Source organism: Hirundo rustica, chromosome 17 (genome assembly GCF_015227805.2).
Source record: "Hirundo rustica isolate bHirRus1 chromosome 17, bHirRus1.pri.v3, whole genome shotgun sequence".
Classification (NCBI taxonomy): Eukaryota; Metazoa; Chordata; class Aves; order Passeriformes; family Hirundinidae; genus Hirundo; species Hirundo rustica.
Genome location: NC_053466.1, coordinates 6,296,147 through 6,320,579, shown reverse-complemented (window position 1 = coordinate 6,320,579; position 24,433 = coordinate 6,296,147). Strand labels below are relative to the sequence as shown.

The following is a 24,433-nucleotide window of genomic DNA, read 5'->3' as shown; positions in this document are numbered from 1 at the left end:
TCAGTAGAGACTCAGGGGTTTAATTGGACCTATCTGCTGGCGCATATTTGACTAAGAGCATACCCAAGAAAAAAAAAAAAAACAACAAGGTTATACAGACAGGTCTAGGGCTTGGTTTAGAGGCACACGAAAGCAGATTGCTCACTCATTATCAGTTCTGCATACACAAAGTAGCTGGCTTTCCTGTTAGGACAACACCCCACAAATGACACCGCAAAAAGCCAAAGAACAGCCATCACCAAGCGAACACAAACCTTCTTCCCTCTCCAGCACCTGCACACCCAGAGCTGCCCAGGGACCACCGGGCCAAATGTCCCTGCCGAGCAGAACCCCCGGCTCCCCCAGCAAGGGTCCTGACACCAGGGCAGATGGCCAAGGCCACCGCCGACACCTCCACGGGCACACAGGGACCCTCTCTGGGACTCTCAGGACTTGATCCCACAGGGAAAAAACTCCCAACAACCAGGGTGCCACCAGAGGCCCGCGTGGCAGGAGGGGTGGGCTGGGGAGCAGCAAAGCCCATGATCAAAATGGGACCTCACGCTCTGAGCCCAAGACATTAAAGAGCCCAGGGCTAATCCCAGTATTCATCAGCCCGTGCAGAACTCTTCACTACCGTAACACAGGTTCATAGATACGCAAGTGGCAGGAAATCCAAAGTAGGGAGAGCACCCAAAACTTTGCCCACGTTGGTGTGTCCAAGAAAGTGGGCAAAAGCACCAGGACTGCTCGTATTTACCGGGAATTCGAGTTATTACACCCAACAAGCAACTTGTGAGGTGCTTCCTCTCCACAACTCACTTCTTCCCCTTGTACACAAAACACAAATCAAAAGCCAAAGTCATAGTTTGTCAATGCCCCTCTGAAAATATTAAATTTCCTGCTCTGCTTAACTTAGCTCAGACAAGGCAGGCAGTATTTGCTCAGCAAATATTGTTTGTAATAAGTTAGACAAGCAATATTTTTTGCCAGCCTATTAACACCAGAAAAATATGTACAGTCAACAAGAGATGAAGAATTTGTTCAATTACTTCAAAAATGGGAATTACAACCGAGGGATTATTATCCATTTAAACATCTCTTTTCCACAAAATGTCAAACACTAGCCATTTGCTAACAATCTCCGGAGACAGATAAAGTAACATTTTGGCAATGCAAACACAAACTCCCGAGCTGGAGGAAGGGGGGAGTGGGAGGAAGGAGGGCGGGAGGGGGGAAGCTCCACCATTCACAACAATGCCGGACCATCCCAACACGCCAGGAATATTCTGCAGCCAATTAAAACCCCAAACAAACATTTGACTTGCCCGAAGTGATGGCGAACACCGGCCGGAGCCGGGCGGAGGAGGAGGGAAGGAGCAAGGAGAGGGGGGGGGTAGCAAGTTGCCAGCGGAGCCGCGATCACCGGGGCTGGCCCGGCACCCTCCTGACCGCAGCCCCGGGATCCCCCCGGGCTGACACCAGGATTAATGCACGTTAATTGCTATTTGCAAAATTCAGCAGCCTGAAAGCGCCGCGCTTCCTTTCTCAAATCCCTTTTTTTTTTTTTTTTTTTAAATTTTTTTTTCCCCTTTCCTTTTCCCTTCCAACCAACCCCCTCCCCACCCCCCCCAAGCCCCCGCCCCGCGGGAGGGCAGAGCCCCCCGGCCCCCGGCGCTCTTACCTCCAGCGCTTCCAGGGTGTTGAAGCTGGCGATGGCGAAGCCATCGATCAGATCCTCTTCCTGGGAGCTGGACTCGCGGCGGCGGCGGCGCGGGGGCCGAGCGGCGCGGGCGGCGGGCGGCGGGCCCCGCGGGGCGGTGCAGTTCTGGCCGCCGTTCTCCTTGCCGGGGCTCGGCTCCTTCTCGGAGCCCGAGGACGGGCTCTGGTTCCGCGGGTCGCGGGCCGCCGCCTCCCGCCGCCGCACGCGGTCCCGCTGCGACCTCGACCTCCGGCTCTGCCGGATTTTCCCATCCATCGCCGAAGAAGAAGCAAATTAAAAAAATTTAAAAATAATAATGATAATAATAATTAAAAAATTGGGGGGAAAAAATGAATAGGAGAAGGCCAGGCGCGAGGGGGGGGGGGGGCGGGTGGGTGGGAGTGGGGGGGGCGCGGGGGGAGAGAAAAGTCGCCCCCCTCCAACTCACCGCTGCCCCTCTCCAAACCCCGGAGCCCTTAAAAAATAAAAATAATAATTTTAAAAAAAAATCAACAACAACAACAACAAAAAAAATCCTGCTGTTCAGAGCCTCGGATCCAGGGCGATGATAATCCACAGAGCAAGGCTGGGTGGCGGTGGCGGTGGGGCGAGCGGCACACACACACAAAAAATATTAAATCCACGGAATGACCTTGACAAATTTCCACCCCCCGCCTCCCCCCACCCCCCAAAAAAAGCAACGACGGGAAGAGGAGGGGAGGAAAAAAAAAAAAAAAAAAAAAAAAGAGAGAGAGAAGGGGGGGAAGATTTATCTGGATCAGGACGAGGACACCTCGGATTCACTCGGCGCGGAGGAGAGAGGCAGATCCAGGAGGCTCGACCCAGCTCGGGATAATCCAGGCGCGGCGCCCCCTCCCCGGGGGCAGCGCCGCTCCGGGGCCCCGCTCCGGCCGCCGCGCACCGCCGGGGGGGCCGCCGCCGCCGCCGCCGCGCTCGCCGCCCAACTTTCTTGCCGCGGAACGAGCGAGACAATCCCTGGGCAGCCCCCGCCGCCGCCCGCCGCCGCCGCCGCCGCCCGCCGCCGCCGACCCCTCCTCGCCGGGCGCCGCCGGCGGCTCGCAGCCCCCCGCCGGCGCGGCGCGGCGCCCCCGCCGCCGCCGCCCGCTGCCGGATGGCGCTCGCCCGCCCGCCCCAGCCCGGCCGCCCGCGGCGCGGCGCAGCCCCGGCCCCCAGAAGCCGCTCAGTCGGCGCTGCCCGGATGCCGCCCCATTCTCCCCGAGCTGGGACGCGGCGCTAGCACCGCCCGGCCGGCCGCGCATGAGCAGGGCTGCCAGCTGCGCGTCATTCCCCGGCGCAGGCCCGGCCGTGCCCCCGGCCCCCCCCCTCCCCTTTCCTCCTCCTCCTTCCCGCCCCGCCGCCGCCTCGCCTCCCCTCCGCGCGGGCCGGGGGCGCCGGCGCCCGCCCGAGCCCCCGGGAAAAGTTTCCCCCGGCCCGGCTCCGGCCCCGCGGCCCCGCGGCCGCCCTGCCCCGGGACGCGCAGGGGGCAGCGCCGCGGGCCGGGATAGGGGATGGAGGGGCGAGCCGAGGGGATGGAGAGGGGAGCCGGGGACAGGGGACGAGCCGCGGCCAGCCGTGAGACCCGGGCTGAGCTGCGGGGTGGGCTGGGGGTCAAACCATGAGCCCGGGGTCGGAGGGTGAGCCGGGGACAGCGAACGAGGGACGGGACGGGTTGGGGATTAAACGCTGAACCGAGGGTCGGGCTGAGAGATCACTTGGGGGTTCAGGACAACTTGGGGAACACAGGAAGAGCTGAGAGACATGGAGAGAGCGGAGGGATGAGCTAGGGAGCAACCTGTGTGTCAAGGGACAAGTTAGGAAATGAGCTGGTGGTGAGAGTGCAGGACACCACACGGGAGCTGGGCAACCAGAGCTGTAGGTGGGACATGGAGCAGTGTGAGGGCACCGAGGGCTGAGACTCATGGAGATGGAAGCAGGAGACCCTGCTCATTAGCTCCTGCTCTCCATCCGTTCATCCTGTTGAGGTTTTATTCGGGCTCTGCAATGCGGGAGAGGACTGTTTCCGTTCTCGATTCCCTGCAGTTTCAGGCCCTCTCATCTCTCCAGGATCACCTGGCCAAAGGCTTGGTCCTCAGGCATTCCCTTGGGCCAGGGACTGGCTTGGTGGCCGACTGAGCAGCGGTGCAGTGCCCAGTCCCAAGGACGGCGCTGAGGAAGGTGTGCCTGGATCAGGGCTCCTGCACAGGGCTGTCCTACATATCGCAATGGTAGCAGGGCTTAATCCTCCTGTTATCATCTTTTATTGCACAAAGTCAGATATTGCAGCATGTTACCATCGCTTCTGGGTACTCCCTTCCTTGTGTGGGGCTGGCTTTCCTCTGTTGGACTGATTGGGTTTAATTCCTTCCTTCTTCAGCTGCTTTCACCTTCCCTGGGGGGTAGCCTTTAGTTCTGGTTGTGAGAGATGTTAGAAAAGTGTTGTGAAATAAAGCCTAAAGAAATCCATTGAGATTCATGTATTGTTGGTGTATAAGGGGAAAAAAATCCATGAAGGAAATTCAGAGTTAGTGGGAGCCGTGGAAGTGAGGGGAAAAAATCTCCTGCTACTTGTTCCCATTGTGTTCCAGTTCACTCATCACCAGGGATGGTGGTTTCCGCAGGCTGGTGATCCCAGGAGTGGCTGGTGGCAGTCTGGCAGCTGAGTGTCTAACACACTCATCGAGAATGTGGCCACTTCAGTGCCCATTTTCTCACCATTTTCTTATGTTCCTGATCTAATCGTAACAACGGAGCAGCCAAAAATCAACTCCCTTCCACCTGGTCCAAACAGGCTCCTTGAGAAAAGTTTCCGGTGTCTGGCAACAGCGTTGCCCTACCTTACTTGGACGAGCACTAAAATAAAGATCATCCTCTTAATATGTAGCATAGAAATGTCATTTAAATTTAAGCCATTTAAAACCAAAGGTAGAAATCCCATGTGTAGTGCAAAGCTTCTTAATGCAAATAGTCAGTCATGCATTGCATGCCTCAATCACACTCGTATCGGTGTCATTTGTGTCCTAATAAAATCCTATAATCTTTTGCGTGCCAATTAAAGAAGGAAGATGGCTAAATCTAGCTGCTTCCTTGGGTAATTACAGGCTAGTGGGGAGCCAGACAGTTATCTGGCCAGGGTTTTGCTGGACTGTGGATTTCCAAAGGGTATTGCCGTTCCTGTTTCATTAAGTGACTGTACAGTATTTTTTTTCAATGTATGGTATTTGAAAGACACAACCAAGATCCCAGAGATGGTTGTTAATTAAAGGTCTCAGTTTAGGTACACCTAGTTTAACAACGGATTGGGTTTAACAACTGCATTTGCTTCACCAGTATTTCAAGGGACACTCAAGAAACAAGACCTTACACTGAGTTCACTTAGTTATTTTTACACTAGTGTGTCTGTCCTTTTATTTACAAGGTAATTTCTATGTTGCTTATAAGTACATCATAAGGGCAAGGCATTAAAAAAGATAAACTGGGGCATTTTTAACAGTTTCTCTTGCTAGGACTCATCTCACTCCTGTTGTGCTATAGGCCCTCCATCATTAATATGCATTTCTAGTTCTCTTTTTTTCATTCACTTCCAAATTTGCTGACCAACAAGGACAGTGGAAATTGCCTGTAAAGTTCCTTTCTTTATTTCCTGTCAGCAGGGTCATCAAGATTCTCATCCCGTGCTTATGTACAGGAGTTTAATGTCACTGGGAACGTAAACCAAAGGTGCCTGCTGGGGCAAGTTGTGAATAACATTATTTTTTTCAATTAACTCCACAAAGTCAGCAGTGCTATGACTGTCCATAGTTATTCTCGTTTTTGTATGTGTATTTTTTCTTGTTGAAAGATGCAGCAGAAGGGTCATCCAAAGGAATTAACAAAATCAAACAGTCCACACGGGAAAGGATACCTCTGCTTGAAGCAGCGTCTCTGAATCAATCGTGCCTTTCCTTCCACCAAGGCAATTTCGTGTTTTCAATAGAAGGCAGACGTACAGTGGTTTTGTTTCCCCCCAGCATCAAATGGCATTCCACACAATGATATTCATCATGTTATAACTCTAGGTGAATGATAATGGATCAGAGGGAATGAAAACAGATGGATGTTAAAGCAGACAATTCCCTGCCACAAACCTGGGAGCCCTCCACTGCTGCCTAGTCCATTCATTCAGTGGATAATTGTATTAGACATTCCAACAATAGAGAGGCCTTCTTCATTAATCCTGAATTTACTGAAAAGGAGCTTTGCAGACCATAGCTCTTTCGGTGCTTAGACAACATCAGGCAAAATTTACCACAGGCTTAAATGTCTAAAAGTCATCTGGATAGAAACTAGCACAGAAAATTCCAAAAGCAAGAGGGATGGGCGAATGAGGCCAGGGGACAGGAGTCCAGCACTGCAGGTTGGCAGGGGATGTGAGTGCCTTTGCAGCAGAGCTGCAGCTCAGGTGATGCCGAGGAAATTTATTGAAAAGCTTTCCTGTGGCTGGAGTGCAGGCGCAGCTGAACTTATCAATACTGGACGTGGGTTTGAGCTGATTGTCCCTTTCCAGCCCCCCAGCTCGCCACATGAGCCAGTGGATGCCAATCCCTGCCATGTGATGGGGCACAACCGTTCCCTAACCCTGGTCTGCGTCAGGTGACTGGGGCCAAGCAATACAGATCAAGTCTCTTACCAGCTGTCCTGTGAGTCAGACCTTGATTACAATATTGACATTAACATTTTAATCACAGGCATGCTGCTGCGGATTTTAATGACAAACTTGCTCTGCCTTTGCCTTTTGAGGATCAGAAATTAGACCCTCGCTCATAGCTGGAGCCAGTGTGGCATCAGAGCAGCAGCAACCCCAGCAGTAAACATGGCACTGCTCTCACCACGAGCCTGCCCCTGGACATTAACCTTGCTGGCACCGAGCACCTCGCTGGAACAGGGACTTTGTTCTCAATTACTCTGTTCCTGTGTCTGGGGCAGTACTGGAAGTTATGAAGAAGGAGAAAGGCGGTGCTTTTTTATTCTCGGCAGCCTGAGGCAATGTGAAAATCCACCCAGTCCCTGTGTAACTATCATTTTCGATTCATAGGTACTTTAATCAGGGCAGAGTAATCCAGAGACATTTCCTTCATCCAGTGGAGGTGGAAGCAGGGTTGCTGTTATACTTTTTCTGCCCAGTGCCATCAGAGTGAGGTGAAGAAAATTCGATACAAATGAGAATCATGCCCCGAATCTGTGTTGTTCCTCTCACGCCAAACACGCTCCACGATCTGTTACAAATGCCGCAAGCTGAGTCTGCGAGGCTTTGCTTTGTTAAAGACTGTCATGTCCAAGGTGGAAGGACAACCAAAAGGTCACAATAAATAAACTGAATACAAAATTGCTTAAGGCAACAAAAGGAGACCACAGACTTTCATTACAGCTCTGACATGCACCAGGAGACACTTCAGGACGTTAAATAAGCTGGGGTTTGTGTCGATGGGCTTGGTTGTTTTCTGTTGTTTCTTTCCCTGCTACCCCAATATTTTGCCAAAACAATCAGGCCTTAACTGCTTGGTATCCCTTTCGCAAACATGGGCTGCCTTTATCACTTGCTTCATCGTGGTCATTTGCACTGAAAATACATAATCACTGTCAGAGTACAAAGAATCATTACGAATAATTAGTTACTTCCAATATGGCAAGTCAGTCTCATAAATCTTGAATATTTGGCTTTGGTTTTGGAAAGAGATTCCTTAATGGCTACACTTGTGAGACTCTGTTAATTGATATAAAATTGTATTCAAAATTAAATTTGTTTTAACAGATCTAAATCACCCCAATAAATCAGCTCCAGCCTATCTGCTCTGAGGGTTCAAGTACACATTTTTTTCTTTTTTTTTGCCTTTGGGAGAAACTGTGAGCTTCCAATCAACGCTCAGAGATCTGGATCTGACCCTCCCCTCATTGACTAATTGCTTCCATATGCTGACATGGGGTGATGATTTTTTTTTTTTTTTTTTAACTGGTCTGAGGAGTCATAAAGGAGGGATGGAAGGTGCAGCCCCTCTCCCCAGCCCAGCTGTAGCAGCTCTGGGGCTCTCAGCCTTCCTGCCAGGCAGGTGTGTTGGGAACAGGGGCTTCTGTCCGAATTCACCTCACAGCCAGGGTGGGAGGGAGGAATTGCCTGCCTCTGTTCCGAGTGAGCAAAGGAGAGGGGGTTTTAATAAGAAGGAAGGAGTTCAAGTCTATCTGTAACAGTCAGATATTGAGGATTTATGCTATTATAGGTAATCGCAGTGTGAATGGTTGTTCTTATGGTGCTTTTTTTCCTTCTTCAGGGAAACTGTCTTTTTCATCTGATATCATGGGTGCAAAAAGGTGAGAGTTAATAACAATAGCTTAATTTTACTTGACTGTATAGACTCTATTTAGCTCCTGAAATTGTTTCAGGACAGGATGTTATTATCTTTATCCTTGCTTTAAACCACAGAAATGGAGCTCGGGAGACAAAAGCCCAGTATTCCTCTCCCATAATGTCTTTAGTAGGCTGTATTCCTCACCTATGCAGCAGTGAGCCCAAACTGTGCTTCCTGTGATCCTGTGTGGTAAAAAATCTGTTGGAAGAGTTCCTCATTTGCATCCTGCCTGTTATCTTAAATATCTCTCTAATTTGTTTTATTTTTTCTTCTCCTCCCGAGATTCTTTCCTACCTACTTCATCTCAGCAGAACTTTCCCCACCCCTCTCTGGGTGTGTATTTCTGCCTGTCTGATTTCCCTGGGGTGGCAGCCACGGAACCCTCAGGGTGAGGGATGCTCGGTGCCCGGGGTTTGCGTGGGGAGGCTTTGGGGGGCTCGGAGCTCCTCTTGCCTCACCTGGGAAAACCCTGCAGAGCAGAGTGTCTGCTGTCAGGCCCTGCAGCACGGTGATCACCACCCAGTGCTGTGTCTTGCTTGGCTGGGGATGCCTAAATCCTGTTGGGCTCAGTCACCTGTTTAGTGATTCTTTTTCTTGCCTTCAGAGCATTGCAGACGCACACCTCGCCGTGCGGTGTGTCGCGGTGCAGGGTGCTTAGGGGCGAATAAAAGTGACAAACTTTCTAGTTTTATTGGGTGCAACTGCTGCAAGTGTTAAAAGGTTTCCTCGGGTAGAAGTTGCTTCTAAGTGTCTCGTAGGTAGTGCTCAATTTACTCTTAAATTTGTTAAAGCAATGCATTTCATTTTAATCCCACAGTGCACGTTGTTAATCAGCTAGCGCTACAAAGGAAAAAAATATTGAAAATTCCCAAATGAACAACAAAGAACCCTCACCCACCCACCTTGGGAAACCTGAAGGTTAAGACTGTAAGTATGATTTTGTGTCCTAAGCCTGGAAAGTGAGGGGAAAGCTAGTAATGACTGATCCAGAGAAGGTGTGTTTGGCAGTCTACAACTTGCAGACCTCTCCTAATAAAGGCTGGCAGGGTGTGCAAACGGAGCTTAACACATGGTCATGATAAACAGGTGCTGAAAGATTTCTGCAGCATTTCTTCCACTAATATTTTTGTCTCTTTAAAGCAATCATCAGGAAGTTGTGTCATCTTAATTCCAGAATCTGGGAGTAAGCGATTTACTAGTAGCTGTGTAACTTGTTAGCAAAGGCTTCCCTGCAGTGGGATTTTGGCTCTCTGTGTAGCAGCAGCAGGCTAAGCACTGAGGGAGGCTGGCAAAATCACAATGATGCATAATTTACACTGGGTCAAGTTACTGTTCGTGGCAAGTAGATGAGCTGGACAAGTGTTAAACAGGGCTTCACCTTCACTGCTGCCCATGCCTGTGATGGGAAATTTATTCCCGGAATGGATGAGGCTTAGCTAATTACTGCACAGTTGTATGTCCTGATGTCTTTGGGTCACCAGACCAACTTTGCACGGGCCAAATCAGAAGCTGATTCAGAGATAGAAGAATATAATAGCCAAAAGGATTGGCTTGACTGCCTGGGATCATTTTGCAAAGAGAAAGCTAGAAGTGGAAGTTAGATGAAAGGAAAATAGGAAAGATGGGAATGGCTCTGTTAGAGAGAGTGTGTAATAAGGACTGAAGTATCCTTAACACAGAGAATTTTTACAGGCACCTCATACTATTGCTAATCTTTTGTTGTCCTTTTTCTGATTCACTGATTTAATTTCACTTCTGCAAATGAAGCAAGGAGCCTCAATTTACTGAGGGGGCTGTGAGGGCCTTTGGAAAGGAATGTATTGAATTTCAGAAAGCATTTTACAAGAAGGTAGCCTGCCACAGTCTTGTGCTGTAGGACTTCCTTTGGAAGCATATATTTCTCCCCCATAAGTCTTTTGAACAGTTTTATACCACACATGTTTCAAGAGAATTAAATCAATAACAATCTGTACCTTTCTAACCTGAAATGCAAGCTCTGCACGGCAGGAGATCAAGCTATGCAATTAACTGTTGTCCTTTCAAAGGAATTCTGACAGATATTTATAGTTTACTGTATTCCATTTTCCTGCCATTGGAATCTAACAGTACAACAGAATGCAACTGACTGGAACTATGAAATAATTATAGCAATAACTATTTCCTTCTCTACTGGGGGAATCTTGTAAAGTGCTGCATGTGGGAACTGCTGATGTTCTTGCCCCTCAAAATCCGGTCCTCACCTTCAGTTTATCATGCATCCCTGGCTAAGTCACCCAAGAGAGGTTTTGTTCCATTACCTTCAGCTTTTTCTAAAGTCATGTTCTGAATCTCACGTTCATCTTGATGTGGAATGAATCAACACTGTAGAAATAAATGCACTTTAAAAAGCTTTCTATATTCGTGCATGGACAGGGTATGAAGTAGAAAGACCTCTCTGTAGTAAAATAAGTCATATCTTTGTGTGGGAGTTTGGAGCAGTCTATTAAGAGGAAACTATGCAATATTACAAGAAGTGAATAGATTGGCATTTGACTGCTAAGCACTTTGCAAATTTCGATATAAAGGCACTTATTTTATACCCTGAGCTGTCACTGTAACTTATGTGCTCGTGCTGGTGACTTAGTAGCATAATGACAGGCCATTGTTACTGAGCTAATTAGTTTTAAGCAATCTTTCCTAACAGTATGCTTGAGGATGGCATTCATTTGCTGCAAACTCATGAGAGGCTGATGCATCAGGAAAACAGTGATGCTGAATCTTTGACCCACCTCTCTTGCTGGCTCAGTGTGAGTGTCTTATCAGGGGACAGTTGCTGTGTTTGACATTTTAGGTGCCTCTTGCCTCTGGTAATACCCTCAGCTACTTAGCTTACAACTAAGGGCTGTGAACTTCCAGCTTTAGGGCTGTAAACCTGCAGAGCAATACTGTAGCTTCCAACATCTGGTGGGATCTAATCGTTGCTCTGCCACATGGCCTTCTTCTATCACTCTGGTTGAATGCCTGCAGATGCTTCCCAGGACTTTGCAAACCAGGATCAGATGCATCTGGGGAGCAGTGTGGTAGGGGATCGTGGTGTCATTTAAAAAAAAAAGAGAAGTTCAGGGTAGGATAAGTAGACATGGAAAAGTCTCTTCAAAGAAAGTATAGGAATTATTTTCCTAACAATGTTCACCAAGGTATAGTAAAGAAGTGTCCAGATGCCCTCCACCTCTATCCACGTGGACTGGGCATGAAGTTAATCACTCCTTCCAACATGAAAAGAACGAGAATAGGGAAGAGAAACTGTTCTCACTTTATTCTCACAGGTGGCACCAACAGCTTGTGGCTGTTGAGTAATACTGTATTGTGCAGCTGCCTTAGAAACTGGTGATACTGAGTCATTCCCAGGTAATAATTTTGTTTTGGAGTCCCCCCAACTTATATTAAGACCGGGTGGATAAGTGGTGGTATTGTAACAGGAGGTAAAAATTCAACAATCAGCCTCTCCCAAGTTTGCATTTCCTGGAACTGTTGTCATAAATGTGAAGTCCACTAGAAGGAAAGAAGTGAAGGAAATGGAGAATGTTGTCTAAACTAACCAGATCTGGGAGCTCCCCCTGTTTTTCCATAAGGGGCTCTGGAATGCAGCTGTCTGACCCTCTGGTGTAGTCAAGTCCAAGTCTGCACCCCAGCCTGTGTGACTCAGCTTCTGGAAGCTCACTGCTGTGCACAGAGGGCAGATTTGGGGTTTCTGCACAGGGAGCTGTTGTGTGCGTGCAGATCAATACCAGAGCTGAGAACTCTCCTCCTGAGAGGCCTGCAAACAACAGTACATTATTTATGTGCTCCTCTCCTGTTTCCCTGTGCCTTATGTAAATACTAATCAAGGTGAAATTGGACTCAGCCATGTCTAATTTTGACTTTGGTTTATTTTGGCAATATCCAAGCAGAAATCAATCTAATGGTCTTCTAGAGGGGTCCTGAGGTTTTGTAAGGCTTTGCATGGGTTTAAGGCAGAGTCCCTGTGTGGGACTGTTGGAATCCCAAGAGCTGGTGCTCTGTTGTTCCCAAGCCTTGCCCTCTCTTTTGCAGGAACAACAGGAATGTGAAAAATTCCATGTCCTGTCCAGCCACTGCCCTCTGACCACAGCTGATGTTACTCATTCTGATAAGCAGCAGCAGGTTTTATTCCATTTATCCAACACTTTGTTAGCTTTGCATCCTCTCCCCCACACCCCTGACTTTTTTGCTTTGTGTTCGTGACTCTGTGTGTGTTTTTATTCCAGTTCAGCTGGGAGCAGGGGATTTCTCTGGGAATGTTTCACAGTTTTCAATTTGCTTTGTGGTTTCAGCAGTCTAGTGTTGGCTATTTGTATTTACTCACTTACAGCACTGCTGTATTTTTTCACCTGTCTGTAGATCTGGGGGGAAAAGGTGCTTTACTGGCAGTGTTGCCAGCCAAAGTCTCTTGTTCCTCTGTGGTAAGAGCTGGGGCACTGCAAGGCTGCCGTGGTGTGCATGGGTGTGCCTGCTGAGCAGGGCAGCTATTAGTTCTGAGCATGATGATGGTTTCTGTGATGTGCATGACTTTCTCTGTTGGGAAATGAACTGTGAACACCTACTCATTTTTCATAGGCCAAATTACAGTGCTGTTTCAGCTCTCTGAATTGCCTACACCTCAAAAAGAACGTCCCAAGGATCCTTTAGTGCAATAGTAATGAAATAGCTGGGGCTGAGCAGCTCTTCTGTTAGCAGGAACCACCTCTATAAATTTAGCCATTTGCTTTCTGCCTGGCAGACTTCTGATGCACTTGATGTACTTCTTCACCCTTTTATTTTTTGCACTTGAGGTAGCCTTTGCGTGCTTGTTGCTCAGGCTTTAACTGTGATTAAACCAAAGGAAGAGGTTTTGGAGTGAGTGAAATTTTGCTTAGACTTCTGTGTCACTCTGAAAAGCTCAAAGATAGTAGCTTAGAGAAAACAAATTAAAGTAGACATTACTATTTTTTCTTGGGGGAAGGGGGAAAGTGTCACCAGTAGCATTGCTGCTAAAATAGATAATACAGATTCAGACCTTGGAAACAAAGGAACACCATTCTCAAAGAATTCTTTCCCAAGTTGGAATTCATATGCATCCACACTTGTACTTTTGGATGATCATTAAATTCTGTTTGTGCTTTCTAATCTGAGAGTTCCCCAGTGGTACTTAATAGCTCAAATATTTGTGCATGAGGTCCTTTAAATTTCCTTCTCTTCTAGTTTTGGGGTTGTTCCTGATTTGATCTAGCAGAAAGGAAAGAAAAAAAAAAAAGATGCTTAGTGGAGCTTTTAACTCTCAAGGTGTAGCAGTACATGGCCATTAATTGTTGTGGAGCAGAGCCCAGCAGATGGAGGGGACAGGGCCCTTGATGAAATGGGAGCTGTGCGATCTGTCTCATCAAGAACTGTCAGAGCTGTCTTCCCCCTCCAGGATGACCATGGAGAATTCATGTCAGTGCATTACCTTCTCCCAGGGAATCAGGTGTGTGTCTGCATACAAAGATGCCTTCGGTCTCTCTCTGATTGTCCTAACGTTACATCACAGCCTGTGCGTGTGCACAGCTGTCTTTTGTTGTCTTCAGAAAATAAAAATCCATTTTTCTTCAATGTTTTGAGGTTTGGACACTGTAGCCAAAACTGTGGAAGGTTTTCCTTAAAATCAAGCTTTCCAATGCAGCAGGACAGAAAGAATACTGCCAGACAGTCAATTTGAGCTTCAGAGCTGTGCTGGTACTTAGAAGTGCAATCCATCAGGCCCTCTGATCTACAAGTCTGGCTGAAATCTTGCAGCCGTCAGCATGACATTGCTCCCAGTCACATCAAGTGTGACGAATTGCTAATAGATGTTTTGAAAGGAGGACTTAAATTAGCTTCCCAAAATTCACCTCAAGAATACAGGATCTGTCTACAGCTTGGATGTTAAGGTGTGATTTTAGTCCATTTTGATAAATCGCTAGCACCTGTGGATTTTGTTTCTTCATTTCCACCCCTCCTCCCCACCCCCAAGCTGCAATTTTAACTTGTGTTTGGCTGGCTGTTAAACAATCCTGTGTTCTGCTAGAGCAGACAAGCTGTGTTGGCAGGTGACTAAGATCAGAAGGAAAGCTAGATACGTTTCTTTCTTCTTGGTGGCTGTGGCTTTCAGTTCAGAGCAAAGGCAGGCGTTTAAAAGCGTGTAATGGGGATGCTATAGGATGTGTGTAGGTCCCACGTCAGCTCCGATTAACTTCTTGTGCACGGAGTTCAAAGTAAAGTGCCACGTGATCAGCAGAATGAACTCAACCATTCGGTCATCCTGAGCAGGGAAAAAAGAGCACGTTCTGATTCTGGACTCCTCCTGAGAGGGCAGAGGATGTTCATAAAGTGCTTCCTCAAAGCAGAAAGAATTTGAGTCAGCATCTGCTGGGGGCAGAGCTCTTTGCTGAGGCAAAGTTGCTCAGCTTTATGAGGAGAAGCTGCCCCTGGAAAACCAATCAGGATGAAAAAGGTGATCCTCCAAAAAGTAGAATAAATATGGAAAAGCAAATTTCCAGAGAGGGTGGGTGTAGGGATTTAGCCGTGCTGCTGCAGTCGGTATGTTGCTCGTGTCCCAGGCTTGAGTTCCAGGCAAGTGTGCCCAAAAGTCCCAGTGTCCATTTTATGCCAGTCATTTCCTTGCCTCAGTTGTCCTTTCCCCCTCATTTGGATTGCCAGTTCAGCAGGGAGCAGCAGCAGGGGACAGTAGGACAGAGTGCTGGAACTCATTTTTAAGTACCTGTTTTATGCTTTGCGAGAGCAGCTGGAGAGAAGGGATAAATTACGATAAATTGCCAGTCTATGCAGAAAGGTGTTTGCATAAATTATTGGAGAGCCCACTTGAACTTGTTGAGCAGTGCTCCCACCAGCATTAAGAGGTCACTTAACCCTCTGTGCAGCCCTGCTGCGGAGCCCAGTCATGCATTGCAGAATTCAATGAGTTCCACCATTTTTCTTCTGAGCATTGCCCAGAACTGATGCAAAGTGACATCTGACAGCACAGGCAAAGCAGTGACAATGCTCTGAGACACTAATAATAGCTGTAGAGCTAGAGCAGTTTCCCTCTATCCTTATTTTTTATTAGATTCTCCCCCCCCTTTGGTGAGGAAATGTTGTCATCCCTGGCACAGTTTATCCTTGGAAACCACCTTTGCTGAGCCATTTAATCACAAGGCTGGCTGCACGGTGGAGTCAATGTGCTAGGAATGCTCCCACCATAATCTCCTTAAAGAACAGCTGATACCTCATTGAGAACTTTGAAAAAATAAAACCCGCATTCCTCTTGGGCGATCCTTGCCAGAAGTTAGGAGCAGTGAGGGGTGCTGATGGGGAGAGGCTGAATCATCTCTGGAACAGCGTGGCAGCAAACACCCCTAGAAAAGCAGGCTGCAAATCCTGTGCAGACTCCTTCTCTTCCCCCCTCCATTTCCTTTGTTACTAAGGAGATTTACATTGAAACAAGCTCTGCAGGAATCCTCAGGTTCCTTGCAAGGGGATCTTAATATTTCTACTCCTTTATAATTAGTGAAAGAGGGAGGATATTAGAAAGGCTTCCTGCGAGGGATTCTTGGGGCCAAGTTACAGTAAAAAGGGAAAAATTATGAGTAGCCCTCAAAACCTCAATTTTGTGGCTGTGGTCAATTTGATGGGAACCCAAAGGCAATCCCAGGGGCAGAGCAGTAATGTGAATTGCTTCACTAGGACAGAAGTAGATCAATCTTTGTTGTTTCTGTATTTTTGTTTCATCATCTCCTGTAGTTGTTTGTTCCTTGCACTCTTGTCTATTTCTGCAGGTTATTTATCTTCTTACCTATTTATCTGTTATTTCTCTTCTGTTTCACTGTTGGACTCAATGGTCTTAAAGACCTTTTCCAACCTAAACAGTTCTGTGGTTTGATAATATCTCCTTGCTGTACCAAAGTCAGCTGCAAAGGGCAAATGAGGTTCCAGGGTGCCCAGATTTATTTGGAGAGTCAGGTGTTTTTAACCAGTGCTCCGTGGATAGGGAAGGCAAGGGGCAGTAGTTTTTTTTTTTTTTTCCTCTGAGTGCTGGAATTACAGGAAGGAATAGATGCCTAAGGGGGAACTCAAGGAATAGTTTAGGCACCTAAATCCTGAAGGATAATCCTGACTGCTCCCGCCGACTTCTCTAAGCGGCTGAGCATCACCACCAAGAGGGTTCCTGAGGTACTTAGAGCTCTCCTCTGCACGTCTAGAGTTATCCAAGTCTTGTTGGTGCTGAACTGATCAAATCTGATCTCTCTCCTAAGCCCTGTCAAGATTAACAAGCCGGGCTTTCTGCTGCCTCCTGCGCGGCCGTGCCGGTGGCACAGGCAGAGCAGCCTGCAGCAAGGCTCTGCACCAGCAGCACACACAGCTGCTATTTACATTCCAAAGCAGGGGAAGAGTCAGGGACATCCTGCTGCTATAAAATAGCACTGAATATTAAATGGCAAGCAAGGAGCGTCTGTATGAGCAATGGGGGTTTGTCCAGTCCCGTGTGCTCCTCCACTGCAGCAATCTTGGCGGCATTTTCATTTTTGCTTTGCGATATCCTCATCTCTCCCATTTCCTGACATGCCTGTTGTCGTTTCCCTCTGCCTCTGACATCTTTATGCATCTCTGTTCCTGTTGTCTCCCCATAGCCCCTCCATTTAGCTGTGTCATAGCTCCTGCTTTCTCCTGTGGCCTCTGGCTACTGCTGGGAGGGATAAAACCCAGCGGCTCGAGGGTGTGGGTTGTTGGGAGCAGTATCTGTGCTGGGCAATGTGATATCCTGTGTGTGTCAGAGAAGTTCTGTGAAGAAGGGAGTGCTGAGCAGTTTTCCAGTGCCATCTGAGTCCACGTGGCCATGGGAGGTCTGGAGTTTCTTTAGAACTAAAGCTGTCTAAAGTAATTTTGATGCAGGGCATAAATTGACGGAATTTAGGGCATACGATGAGCAAGATGGAAAATGCTTTGAGCATGGAACTGTTGGGGATTATTCAGTGTGAAGGTGAATGGAAAGAAAGCACAGAGAAGAGAGGAATTGGTAGGCTCCTGTAAAAGAGCAGCTGAAATCCTAGAATGATAGTTGCCTCCCACCTCAGCCCCCATCTCATCTGCTGGTGTCTTAGTGCGTATTCAGCAAGCTAAACAGCATCAGGTCCTCTTTCACCTTGGCAGCACCACTGGTGATACTATTATACACCTCTATGGTTACTGATTCTTTTTTGCCAAGTGTTCCACACCAGTATATTTTTCCCACGTTGATTATGCAGGATCTTCTGACCTTTAGAAATATGGCACTTCTGACTGCTGCAGTGGAAACCCGCCTTCCCGTTTACACCTCTCCTCAATTCCCAGAGCATTGCTATAAAATACACTCTTTTTTTGTTTGTTTTTCCCCTTCCAATATATTATATTCTTGTAGATCTAACCCTCAGGAAATCAACATCTGGTACCAATAATTGTTCTTTAGCTGAGGTGGCTGAATCTCCTGCCTTACAGCAGTGAAGGTCTAGAATTCCTTCAACGTGGGGAGTCCATCAGGAGAGGCAGAAGCTTTCTGTGAGACGAGGACATTGGCACACTTCCCAGCACCTGTTGGTAGCACAAAGGGGTATGTTACAGGCTGGGCTGTGCAATCCCAGGGTAAAGAAACACCACGAGGCCATTAAACACCCACTTTAAATTGCACCTTTGCTCAAATCCCTCACCAAAGGCAGCAGCATCGCTGTGCAGTCCTGTGTTTGTGCTTTGCAATAGATTACATCCCCAGATGTATGAGCTCTCTGGAGACCAGAGGGGAAGGAATGTCATGCACACAATAGAGCTGGAAAAACCTTCTGTCTTAATGGTGTCCCATCAAATCTTATCTGATAACCTCTCCTTTTGAAAGTATGTGGAAAGCCAAAAATAAGAACAAAGCAAACCATAGACACAGACTTGCCCTGACCTGTCTTCTAGGCTCTATCTCTGTGGAGCTCTCCTTGCTTGCTCTACTTGTCTTGCTGTGACCTCTCTCTCTCATCTTGCTATCAAACTCACTTGCTGGTGAGAAGCTCCCCCTCCCTTCCTCCTTTCCCTTCTTTCCAGCCTCTCCTGTTTGTAGCAGCCTCCTCATGCTTGTCTGCCTTATCCACTTTGTCTTATATTTTCAGCAGAGATTAGAAATATCTTTTCTTCTGACTCTCAAAGTTCTGAATTCCTCTATCTTCCTGCCACTGCTTATCTTGCTGCTGTATTTTTAAGCTCTAATACACTCCAGGATATGGTTGTCATCAGGGACACTTGAACAAAGTAAAAGTAGTGTAGCAACCTTCCAAAATTCTCAGCAAAAGTGCTTTGACAAAAGCAGAAAGTTCAAGGCATAAAAATCTATATCTGTATTTTTTAGTTGTTGAATAGTGACAACATACGATAGCAGAATGATTTTGGAGAATGTTCACTGCATTCAACCTCTGCCTGAGATATCCACAGCTGCTTTTGTGGTAAAATAATCCATTCTGTTCTGACCCATCGTGTATTGTATCACTTCTCGTGCGAGGTCTCTGTGGTACTGGGAAGCTTGCAGTGGCTAATTACCAGCAGTGTGGAAGGGAAAGGATTTTGCTGTTAGCCCAGTCTGGGTGCACAGAGGAGATGTCCAAGCAGAAGGAGGAAGCACGGCTCGTAGCTGGTATCAGACCAGGGAAATGAGCTCTGACTTCCCCATCCCAGCTGACAGCAAAGTCTGTGGGCCACCCTTCCTCTCCTCTGGGGTTCCCTCCAAAGATGAGGTGTGAGATTCTTATCTATGTGCTCATTTTCAGTGAATCCCTTGAATGCTTTGAGCTTAATGAAAAGGCCCTGAAACACCTCAGTTTTCAGAGTCTGAAGAAGAGAAGTACCAGATCATACTGTCCTTCAGCTGAGGAGGCTGCAAACAGTTTGTCTTACAGGCTATTGAAAGTTTTACCCCAAAACCTTGGGCTGACACTCGTGTAGCTTTGGAAGCTCTTGCTGCGTATAGACTCAGGCACTTTCTATTTAAAACTTTCTGGTTGGTCCATAAGGTACCTTTGGGTGTTCTACCTCAAATGAGGGCCTGTCAGGCATGGTGGGGGTAGTAAATAACAATTTCTTTTCTTACTGCTGCCCACTTGGAATCGTGAGTTGCCGTATTCTGAACAAGATTATTTTCTTTCTCTTTGGTTTGCAGAATTATAGTTGCTCTGAAGACAGCTCTAAGATACATAGCTACTTTTTGAAGTAGCCCTTGCAGTCTCTGATGTTCATTTTCACGTCACAGTGCCCACAGCTGTTTTCAGGAACCCTGTCATTTTTTCTAGGACTGGGGCATTAGCAGTGTGCAGCACAGTGTCTCCACTCTAAGTTGTTTACAAGAGCATTTTACTGTCTCTCCCCTTTAGGTCTTGTGCTCGTTGTGGGTTCATCTCTCCCCTCATTTCAGGAGGCATTATTACCTTCTTTAGGGAAGCCAAATGCTTAAAAATGTGAAGCTTGGCTGTTAGAGAATGGCAATGAGGTTGTGGCCTCTGTGGTGTCTGGGCACCTAAAGAGCACTTCCCTTCCTCAGGGGTGGAGGATGCCCAGTGCCTGCTCCAAAACTGGCACTTCCTAACCCTGCAGCTCCCGTGAGACAGTTCAACAAATTGCTTCTAATGCTGTGTCTATCTACTTGGAAATTCTTTTTTTTTTTTTTTTTTTCCCTAACTGGTTTTATTTTAGGGATGGTAAGTTGTCCCCTCATAGCAGGGGAAAAAAAAATCAAAAGAAGAGGCACATGATTTTTGCTTCTTCTGAAATCATGGTTTTGTTATGCTGAATAGCTGCAAACTATTTGCATTACAATGCACTGTAAATGGGAGATGCCACCAGCTGAAGTGTAAACTGAGCAAAATGTGGGGAGCTCTCAGCACAACTGAGTTTAAATGGTTTGAGCTGAGTTTGGACAGAACTCCAAGGTGAGAACACAAGGTGCTGGGTTTTGGGTCTCTGATAAACCCTGTGATCAGCAAAAGTCCTTATCCTAAGACACCCAGATGATCTTAATTTTCAGTATAAGTAATGTAATGTGTGTGGTATAGGTGCCAAAACTGTCAGGCAAAGAGGATGGGAGGGAATATGAAACCCTGTAGAACAGGATTAGGCAGGATTAAAGTCTGAAATGATCATGCTGCACCAGGTGGCAGATATTGCCACAGCCAACTCAGTGAAACTCAGTGGGACACTTGACATTGCACATTTTCAAGCAGCAAGTCTTAAATCTATATATATATAGATATTCATGTGGAATCTTCTAAGCTCAGTCTGTTGGGAACAGGAACACAGCTTCAGGTGCTGGCTTAGGGGAATAAAACACAGGCTGCTGCCTTGCAGGGACAGATCTCTGCTAGGAAAATGGAAAGCAACTGAATGATGTATGTAATTATGTTTGTTTGGAGGGCTATGTAATTTCTACAAACCCACTGAGAATCCCTTAAACCTGAGATTAAAACTAGCTGTCGATATATTTTTAACAACAGTTGTCTATATATAATTATATGTACGTACATAGCAGTTGGTGTAATAGCTGCCAGTTCAACAGTCCAAAGCACATAAACACTTACCTTTATAAATTAAACCACATACTTAAGTGCTTTGCTGGTCAGGGAATTACTTAAGCATTTTGCTCAAATGTTGGGCTGAGTCAGGTCAGTATGAATTTGAGTTCTTCCCATCTCGCTGTTGGTGTGAAACTGCTCACCTCAGAGCTGACCAGTGTCAGAGGGGTGTTCCAGAGATGTTCTCGCATCAGCGTCGTGTGTCATCAGCTCTGTGTCCGTGCTGCTGGAGCTGTGGCAGTGTGGGAGGATCAGGATGCAGGGATCTGTGCGGCAGAGCTGGTTGCAGTCTGGAGCTCTTCACCCGCTGTTCTTCAGGCTTTGCATCAAACGGATCTTTGAACTGCGGCAGACTCCAACCCTGCCAGCCCCTAACCATGAGGTAACCGTTTGCTAGGCCCAATGTGAGTCATAGATGGGGAGGATATTTCTGGTTTCCAATTAAAAAGAAAGAAATGGCGAAGCTCACAATCATGAGCAAAAGGTCTCCATGCAGTAATGGGAACCAGCTGGTGTGGCAGGCCATTGCAGACTCAAATCTGTCTTTGTTCAAAACATGGCCCCACCATTATCACGGTTGGAAACAGTCCTTGGTGCTGACACAGTAATGACAGCTTCATGTTTTAGACACATCTAATGGCACTAAGTCCTGATCTTAGCCGGCATTTATCAAGATAAGTAAGCCAGGCAGGCAAGAGCATGGTGGGCTGACTGTACTCCGCTTGATAACGACGTGCGTGTTTCCTCTCTTGGAAGAATAATGAACAGAATATGACTGTCAAAATATTTCTCTCTGGAGAGATTCCAAAATAACTGACACTTACATGAGCTCAGTGCCATCAGCACTGTGAGCTTCCTCACAAACCTGGGAGAAGTGAAGCCGTGACCAAGAGATGTGAGAAAACAATTCTCCCAGGCTTTGAGGATAAATCCTCACAACTCCCCATAGTTCTCACTTGCAATTGGACTTCTCTTGGGAACAACTTCACTTGCATGGACACTGAATGAGATGGTCCTTTGAAAGGACAATCCTGGTGATTTCAATGAGGTTGGTTCTCATGTCGCATTGTCTTACACTCGCTTTATCTGGAATTTTCTCTAGAATGATCCAATCCAGCAGAGCATCAGGCCCGGCAAGTTCAACTTTATAATTCTGGGATTTTCCTCTCTGATCTGACTGGAAAATAGCTCAGCTAATGTCTTGTCTGCAGAATAGAGTGCGTGCACAGACTCATGCAGAGCTTAATGTGCTTGTCTGGTGCAGACAAGCCCCCTCTTCATCTCCTCACCTTTGAGAATTCAGGGGAGTACACCTCGCCAGCAAATGGTTGTTTTAGGGAGGATCCATTAAAAAGGCACATCTGGGAATTTGAAAGGCATCCCTGAGGCTGCTGGTGAGCTTCTGTCTAACCCAAAGAGGGCTGTGTTTGGAGTCAGCTGGCTCTGTGTTGGGCTGGGAGAGGGGCAATGCCCCGTGCCCTGGGATCGCTGCTGGCACGGAGCCGTGCACCGTAACGGTGGGGTTAGTGCCAGCAGTGCTGCAGCACAGGTCAGGGATGGAGTGTGGGCACAAAGGGCTCTCCCTGCACAGCAGGGCAGGTCATGCTGCTGATTAAACGTGTCCTGCCAAGCTGTCATAACGCTCTCCAGCCTGGGCAGCAGGGAATTAGGAGAGCAGGGTTTGCAAGACTTCATTAAGGTGAGGTTATTTGCTTTTAATTCTATCAGGTGTAGATTTGTCCCTGTTAAGCTGTGGCAAACTTGCTCTTTGCAGTCAGCAAAGGGCTGACGCTCATGCTGATGGAGTGACTCTTGTATTTTTGCTGACCTCTGTTCCTTGCTATTCACTGTAGTTTCCATGAATTTTCTGTATGGGCAGCCAAGAAAGTGTCTTTTAGCTGGGGTTACGGGGTGTGTGTTTGTGTGTGCCTGTCAACTCCTCAGTTGCCAGAATCCCCCTTTTCCCGAGTGTTTCAGGGTTGTCTGGGGGATGCTAAAAATGGCCAGGGCAGCAGTAAAATAATATTTATAGCTCTATGTGTTTGTGAAGGTGACTGTGGTTTTCTAGGTAAATAGATGCCAGATTATGCAAAATAGGGTGTATGCCCATCAAAATCCTCATGTCATGGGGGATATCTCCCACACAGTTCTGTAGAGTGCTTCTTTTTAAGTGCTGGTGGTAAAGCTGTGAGGCTACGTTAGGTTTTTTATAGCTTGCAAAGGTCCCTGATTGATTTTTCACACCTTTATTTCCACAGCAGTAAGGTTTTACATACTGAGATGTGGGGAGGGGAAAAAAAAATTTATAGGGTGTTGAATGTGTTTCAGAACCTAATCCTAAGTGTCTGTCCTTCAAAGGCTCTCAGCCTGGGGGTGGGTAAACTAACCAGATGAGAAGTGGAAAGTTTGCACATTCCCAAGTAAGGCATCACTTAATTTCCTCAAAGATGAGGTAATTTGAGTGAATTCCCTGATAAACCTGGCTCACACCAGCAGCAGAGCTTGGCCATGCCTTGCTGTTCCATCAGCTCAAACACCAGTTGCTGCTGCACTCCCTGAATTGTCATTTCACATTATTTCTCTGCACGGGCAGGGCAGCAATAAGGGGCTAATTGGGTGTGTGGGAGAAAGGATCTGGTGGTGTGGGTTTGGTCCTGATGCTCCTGCTGCCCAACCTCAGCCAGCTCCAGCTGTGCTGTTCTGCACTGTCCACTCAGGCTGGAAACCCTGCCAGCAGAATGGAAGAGAACACCTGGTGGGATACAAGCAACAGCTGTGACCTAGAACCCGCCCCAGGAATTGTCCTCACAGGTTAAATTTCAGAGATCTGCAAAGCCTCGGTGGAGTTTAATGGGCTGTAGGAGGTTTTGTCATTTGCGTAGCAGACGTCGTTATTGGGGATATTTCCTTCCACATCTCACAGCAGCCTGTTGGAAGACTGGAGTCCAGCCTGGCTCTCTCAGAGCTCCTGAGTAAACAAACAAGCATGCATCGTACTTAAAAAAACAGACTGGCAATTAAAAAAGACATCTTGCGTTGTGCAAACAGGAAGGGCTGTAAAACACACTTTGCAGGGAGTCGGTGCAAACGCATTCAGTCTGGTTTATAATCACAGCACAATGAAATACCCAGAACATAAATAGCAAGAAATCAATTTTCCTTAGAAAAAGTAAAATAAAGAACATTAAATGATCATTTGACTGGATAACTGCAGTTTACTTGGTGGTATAGCTGTCATCTTGCCTGTGCACAATAATGGAATTAATGCGGAGGGGGTACGGTTTAGATGTCTCCTTCTTTACAGTGACAATAACTCCCTTGTTTTCTCTAGTGAGTAGATGTTTATATTCTAATTTTGTCTCTGCAGGCTACACAGAGCCTTAAACTTGCAAAAGGGATTTGTGAGCAGCCTGCTTGTCAAGAACAAATACTAGTCAAAAGAAATGCGTGACTTATTGACCTCGGGTTCACTGAACCTTCATCTTGATGCTTCCGTACCACTAAGGAATCAGCTTCTCTGAAAATTAAAGTTCCCAGATTAGAATAGAAGCTTCAACAAAGGACCTGTGTGGCTTTACAAATACACATCGATTAGAGGACTTTGGAAGAGCTTTGTTAGAAAAGTGGAATTATGAAAAGCAAATGTTTGAGAGGTAAGAAACTGATTGAGGTCAAAGTTGATGAAAGCCAGACTTTGGAAAATATAGAATTTCTTATTTGCATTTTGGCTA

General features: G+C 47.0%; 1 protein-coding gene and 1 long non-coding RNA gene across 20 annotated transcripts in view; one reads left to right on the top strand and one right to left on the bottom strand.

Annotated features, from left to right (window-relative positions):
* Nucleotides 1–2,038, bottom strand: part of FBRSL1 (fibrosin like 1) — a 503,813-nt gene extending 501,775 nt beyond the window's left edge. For 11 of the 14 annotated variants that reach the window (XM_040080796.2, XM_040080802.2, XM_040080812.2 and 8 more), the window contains exon 1: nucleotides 1,664–2,036. In XM_040080796.2, coding sequence (XP_039936730.1) covers nucleotides 1,664–1,957 — 294 coding nt within the window. In that variant the 5' untranslated portion in view covers nucleotides 1,958–2,036. Of the gene's footprint in view, nucleotides 1–1,663 lie in introns of all 14 variants that reach the window. The other 3 variants (XM_040080795.2, XM_040080801.2, XM_040080811.2) reach the window with 2 other exon arrangements.
* A 5,662-nt stretch (nucleotides 2,039–7,700) lies between these two features.
* The window catches only part of LOC120760563 (uncharacterized), a 30,838-nt gene continuing 14,105 nt past the window's right edge, over nucleotides 7,701–24,433 (top strand). For all 6 annotated transcript variants that reach the window (XR_005703396.1, XR_005703398.1, XR_005703395.1 and 3 more), the window contains exons 1-4: nucleotides 7,701–7,785; nucleotides 8,005–8,044; nucleotides 8,900–9,009; nucleotides 24,070–24,355. This is a non-coding gene — a long non-coding RNA (uncharacterized LOC120760563). The remainder of the gene's footprint in view (nucleotides 7,786–8,004; nucleotides 8,045–8,899; nucleotides 9,010–24,069; nucleotides 24,356–24,433) is intronic.